This window comes from Stegastes partitus, unplaced genomic scaffold (assembly GCF_000690725.1).
Source record: "Stegastes partitus isolate 25-593 unplaced genomic scaffold, Stegastes_partitus-1.0.2 Scaffold99, whole genome shotgun sequence".
In the NCBI taxonomy this organism is placed as follows: Eukaryota; Metazoa; Chordata; class Actinopteri; family Pomacentridae; genus Stegastes; species Stegastes partitus.
Window position 1 is genome coordinate 719,100 of NW_007577830.1, and position 6,724 is coordinate 725,823.

At 41.2% G+C, this 6,724-nt stretch overlaps 1 protein-coding gene across 1 annotated transcript in view; it reads right to left on the reverse strand.

Annotated features, from left to right (window-relative positions):
* Positions 1–3,213, reverse strand: part of notch2 (notch receptor 2) — a 45,091-nt gene extending 41,878 nt beyond the window's left edge. The window contains exon 1 of the mRNA XM_008277517.1: positions 2,719–3,213. Within this exon, the coding sequence (XP_008275739.1) occupies positions 2,719–2,791 (73 nt within the window). The 5' untranslated portion in view covers positions 2,792–3,213. The remainder of the gene's footprint in view (positions 1–2,718) is intronic.
* Positions 3,214–6,724: the final 3,511 nt, after the last annotated feature.

Here is a 6,724-nt window from a genome sequence, read left to right on the forward strand (position 1 = left end):
GTAAAAGCATAAACGTCTTGGCAAACCAAGCTTAGTGATGAGCAATAAAAAGGGGAGGAAGGGGCTTAACTGTACATGACACACTAAAGCAATGGCAAATTCATTTTAGTGTAACTGCAGGGAGCAGAAGAGAAAAAAGATTAAAGGAAGGGTTGGATGGATTTAAGTCACATTAATAACTCAGCCAAGGGGTAGTGGGTAGAGCTGGTGGTCACTAAATAATTCAGTGTTGTGGGCTGGTCAATAAAAATCTTTGTCTGTAGAGCACGGGGCGAAGCATGGTGCAGATAAATCACATTTCACACCAGGCTCCAGCTTGGGTCAGATGCAAGTAAACCATGGGTGGCACAATTGCTGGCCTTTGTCAGTTTGCATCCACAATGCCATACATACACACACGCAAATAGATACACACACGCATGTTAGCTGTCTGCTGTTTGCACTGGGCAAATATATGCAACCATCCACAAGCCCACACCGTAGGGGTAACACTGCGTCGTGTGCCACAACAATAGCACCTACGCTTCCTCAAGAATGGGAACACTGTGAATCTGCTTAGAAATACGGTCAAACTGCACCATTGCCCCGACTTAACTGTGATACACTGAACTAATTTTCACTTTTTTTTTTTCATGCACAGCTGATGCAAATCTGCTGCTTCACATTAAAAGCTTTCATACAACATGCTGCCTGTTTCGATTGTAAAAGAGTAAACTTAACACCTTATTCATGGGATCAAGGTAACTGATATGCCATCCTGTCATATGGACAACCACTTGTGCATTGCATGCATCACAGGCTGCACTGGTTGCAAAAGCAAAAAGACACAGTACAGTGCAGCCTCTGAACAACATGTAAGTTGATCATTAGCAGGAAACAGAGTAGATATGTTTAAAAACAAGGAAGGAAAATAAAATCATGGTGCACAAAGTGTGTGAGTATTAGACAGCGAGAGAGAGACAACAGAGAGGGAGGGAGGAATGTCAAACACCAACAACATTCCTATGCTTCTCCTTGCACCGCCTGCAGCAGTTTCACATTGTCTTTTCTTTCTTTGTGTAACTTCACTGTTCACAAGTCACCTATAGTCCATGAAAAAAAAACATGTGAGAAAGAAAAGCAAGGCTGCATGTATCAACTTCGGTCTAAGCACGTGAGATTAAATCAATTCCACTGCTTTGGCGCGCTTATGTAAAGGCTAAAAATGCTACTGGCTGTTTTGCTTTATCGCTCAGAAACCACTGAAATAAATATAGGGAAATAAAACACATTACAAAATCATCAGTAGGGATTCATGAAAAAGGTCAAATAAGTTAGTCACATTCCAAGTAAGTAGCTTCTGCAATACTGTGCTGACAAATGAATAAAAAAAAAGGCCATTTTAGTCAGAAGTCAGAAAAACATGAACTAAGCAAAACTGCAAATTCTATACATAACCATGAAGGAAATGGCAATTAGTGTAAACCTAGAGATAACTGTGTCGTAACTCAAGATATGTAACCACATTGACATATGTATGTATCTGCAGTGCTGTTTTGCCACAATTTCACACTAAAACGCACGTACTTTGTTATAACTTAACAGAGAAATAAAGCAACATACACTGGCAGTCAACATCTGTTCCACACATAAGCAAGAAAAAACTAAAGTGTAAACAACTGGGAACAGTTAAGGGGAATGAAAATGACCTAAATTAACAGGTAACATGTTGGACATTGAATGCATTATCTGTTGGGGCCCCCCAGGATACTTCAAGAGCTTTTATTCCACGCAAGACAACCTTTCACTCATTTTCATTCCTTGACCACTGTGAGTTGACTCAGTGCCTAATCACATACCATAGGACCTGCTAATGGGCCCCAGTAAGTGGACACTAATTTGAGCTTAAATTTATGGTACGTTAAATAGACACAGAAGCGCAAAGCATGTGTTTAAATTGAGTGCATAATGTAGTTTCTAAGAATTTCCCAGTCCTTACACCGATTCTGCCCTTCCTATCTGCAGATCGCACTTGCTTGACATTTAACCCGAAAGACAGTGTTGGGTTTTAAGCGGAGGAAAGAAAAAAAAATGTAGGTTAAGTCCTGAAACTCTACCCAAGTGCAGAGATTCTGGTGGAGTTTTATCACCTCCATCACTGGCACTAGCTCTCTTAATTCAAGCAGAGCAGTCAAAACAAGGTTAAGTGTCCATTTTGAATTCTTTCTCCAGCTCTAGCTGTTCAACATCTGGGCAGCGGTGCGACTCAGCTCAGTAGTAGGCCGTAGTATCCACATTCATCAGACCAGAACCCGCTGCATTTGGCACAGGGAGACGTTAGCTTCAGCCGTGCGGAGGTGTGCAAACAAATATGCACATTTTAGCTAAATGAATGCACAGTGAAGTTCATCTGCTATAGCAAAATCAAAGTGAGGTTAATGTGTGTTTTGGCTAAACGACTCAAAAGACTCAACCACCACAACACGCGATTAAAATAGCAGCCCTCTTTGTAAAACCACCTGTATCAAAAAAAAAATTTCTTTCTCTAAAATAACCTTATAAAAAGAAAGTTAGCTAACTAGCTAGCTCGACACAACTGTACGCGAGCGGAGAGATGCTAAGTCTTGCCCCGTGTCCCGCAGATGCAGAGGCAACAAAACGTGATCATGACAAGTTATGAATTATTAGCAAAACAACGTAACTTCACCGCAGTGTCAAAAAATAAAAATAAAAACTTACCCAGAGAGAGCTGAATGAAGCAGAAGACGAAGACTAGTGATTTTCCCGAGGAGAAACCGGGTATCTGCTCCATATTTTCTGTAAAATCCACATAAGGTCGCCAGCCCAAAAGTTGAGCTGACTCCCCTCAACGGCTGGTTCTCTCAGAAGAAGAAAAAAAAAGTCTCGTCGGGGTAGATGTAGAGGGGTTAAAAACTAGTCGCAGTGCCCGAATTACAACATCTTAATTATTTTTCACATGAGTTCCACTAGTTGTTACGCTAAAACTGTTTTTTAAATCCCCTTAAATTTAGCTTGAAAAAGACGCACACGGCGCTGAAAAAGTCTTCCACCGCTCTTCGCTCCACAGCCACTGAAGTCACCGCTAGCGAAAGACGCGTATCCTTCCGCCGGAGTCAGACGGGATCTATACTTCGGCTGAAGAAAGATGGTAAAAAGGTAGAAAAAATAAGCTTAAATCTGCTTTACGCGTGTTGCTCGACTCTCTGGGGAATTCGTATTCCTCTCTGTATATTTAATTCCGGGTGCGACATAACAGAGTAGAAGTTGAAGTTTTTGTTCTCTGTCGCCGCCGCGGAGGAATTTTTTTCTCATTTTTCTACTTGTCGGAGTCTGGTATGACTCAAAATTAACCCGTTCAATGTTTTTTTTTTTTTCTCTTCTTCTTCTTTTTTTTCTGCACGTTTTTTCCCGGTATGGCTTTTAACACCCACTCTTTACTCAAGTTTTTTTTTTTTTTTTTTGTTACCGTAGAAGCCACGATGTCCTCCACGTTACTGATGCACTGTTCAGGTAACTTTGGCAGACAAATCTCGACTTTAACCAGACTGCTAGTAGATTTAAATAGGTGAGAAACAATGACTTCTCCAGAAACCACATGTAAATATGCATGTCTGAATGACTAGATCTGTCTTATTTCAACACCTACATAACATCCTTTTTGACTGGTTTATCACAGAATAAAGAAAAAATATCCCAGACAGGCCATTAGACCTACATTAAGGTGAGTTTCTCCTCTATGAACCCTTTGTTTCAGGTTAGTTACTCATTTCTCAGGTACAAAACCATTGCATTTGCAATAGATTTTTATCACAAATGCTTCTTTTGTAATGTATGTTCCACGTGTGATGGAGAGTTTTCACGAGATGCCATCATAAGTGTGACAAAAGTGTACTTTTCAGGGAATTTGGGCAGAGAAATATCAACTTTAACGACATAGTAGCGATAGATTAAAATAATAATGATGATTTGGAGGGGAAAAAAATGAATATAATTAGTCACAAATAATTTAAATGACATGGTGGAGCATAACCACATGAAATCCATCGTATTCAGTGTTACACCTGCACTTTTCAGGTAAACAAAAGTCAAAAATGTAGGTAAACAATGACCAGTTGTCTACGTGACCTTCCCTTCCCCCAGATTTTTAATCAGTGTTGTTGCAGACTCTCGCTCATTAGTCATCTCTCTTTAAAGTGTAAATTAGGGGAGAAGGCTGCGGGGGAAATAAGAGATTGTTATGACATATCCCTCAGTTCACTGTGTGCCAGATTTAGAACATGTGATCGAGCATTACTTGGTGAGATATACCAAAAGTGTGACGGTGACACATCAATGGCATTAATCTGCAGAGCTATTGACACGACAGTTTCACACCTGGGTCACACATGTTGCATCTTCTAAATCGCAGCATAAGTGATTACATTTATTTACATGATGATGTTGACTTAAAATCAATTCTGTGGAGATAGATAGTGCCAGGACACGAGTTAAATTGTTATTGAGCGACCTTGATGAGGAGGCCTTTAAATGTTAGATAAACACGAAACATAAAACTTCAAATTGTAATGACAGAAATACTACAATGTACTAAAAACTTAATATGCAATGTAATAAATATCCATTGTTATCCAATTACTTGTGCAATTTAATCATCTAATCTAACACCAGTGCATTAGTAGAAAAAAAGACATACATTTAATAATATATATCCAGTATTAAAATATTACAAAGTAAGGAAATGCAAAAGAAAGACATCATCATAACACTCTAAAGGACTACTGCAGTTTTTGTTAAATAATTCTATGACAGCTGAGACATTTCATTATTTTATTGGTTGCATAACTAATTTTAATCCCACTTTTCATGTGGGTTCGCTTAGATTTCAAGTTGTTCTTACTTCCCAGAAGAAAAACATTTGTCGAAATCCTTTTATTTTTCTGGAGAGCAGTAACACCCCAAACACCAGAGGACCACCTCACTTCACCTCACCGACGCACACACACACACAGGCACACACACCACCTTTATAAACCGTTAAATCCCAAACTAATTATCCCTTATCAGGCTGAGGGATCCAGGTGTAAATCTCCGGCTCATCACAATAACAAGACCACGTCTCATCCCAGTGATTTGTTTGTCTTTACACCCCATTAGAGAAACATTGCAGAGCCTCCTGCTGCTGTGACCGGCCCTTTGTCCTCTATTCAACCCTGCTGAAAGGCCTGGAACCAGAGGAGAGCAAATTGATCTCCTCAGGGGTCCGTACTGACAATGCTTTTGTTGCTGTGGCCAATGTCAAGCTCTCGCTCTCCATGCGTGATTGGATGTCAGGTGCTGGCACGACAACAAACGGCGCTCAGGCATTTGGTCAGATGCTGTTGTTATTGGTAAACCTTTTCTCGTGTTTGTTTGCTCCCCCTTGCTATCCAAGCTACAGATGTGTTCATTTCACTCGGATTCACAACTTCTCCTCTTACACGCTTTCGCTAAAGATCCTATCTGGCGGTAGAGCCGCTCGTCCCGTGGGCCGATCGTCATGTTATATAAATCAGATCAGAGGATCACTTTGTCTGCAGCTCTGTTTTCCTAATGATGTCACTCCAGATGTGGACTTGTGTAGTTTGGGGAAAGAAAAAAAAAAAAAAGATGGGGGTGAGAAAGGGTGTGGCTCGGCCTTTGCAAGCAGAAAAACGCTGATTAGTTCCTCCCCGACTTTGCTCTGATGAAAGACTAGCAGCACAGACGTCTGACAGAAAAATAAAGAAAACAAAGCAGTGGGAACCTCGCTGTGCCAACTTTGCATTAAATTAGTCCAAAAAAAACAGCTTGTGCTCCTTTGTTTAGGATGACAAACAGTTTATCAGATTACAGAAGCAGACCGTGTAATTGCAGCGTGGAAGTGCTGAATATATTTACAAACCACAATAAAAATCCATTTTATTGTCTAGAAACAACAAGACTGTTGGAAGGAAAGAAAGAAAAATAAACGGGCGTGACTTCACATTTTGGATCTGCTCCATGAGTATTAGTGTGTGTTTTTTTCTTCTTTCTTTCTGGTATTTCAGGTATACCGCGGAGTAGTAATAAAACTGGGCCTGGATGGGAGCCATCAGCTGGTGCCACGCTGGTGAGAGAAATGCTTTCATCGACGTTGGGGCTCTTCACACTGATTTGGAGCTCATCAGTCAGGGTGACTCCGGCTGTCGGAGGGTAGATTTATGGCGCGCAACATGGTGTTCAGGGCGCAGATAGTCATGAGTGATTGCACTAGGAGGAGCGCGGCTGTGTGTTCTTGTGCGCCATCCTTAACCGTAAAAACCTTCCCCTTAGCGTGCCAGCCATGGGAAACCAAATCAGCGGCTGTTATTCAAGAAGAACATCGCCCTGCCTTTACGTTTTAGTGCGTATATGATGCCTTTCTATAATTAGAACCTGCACTTTTCATTGCCCGGCCGTGGCAGCTGATTTGCGAGCATCAACAGTTGTACATAGCTACGGTGGCTCTTGTTCATTAGCTCTGGAGATACTTTATACTTCTAATTACACTCAGCATTTTGAAAGCAACACTGGTAACCTTTAGTGCAGCTATGCCGGCCTAACCCGGGTCGGTTTTAGCTAACACGAGCGCTGAGTAACGGACGTTTTTATGCCGTCTTCATACGTTAGGTGTGAAGTTTTGATGCCCGCCGTGCCCTCGTCGAGGCTCTCGCACATGTCGCGACGG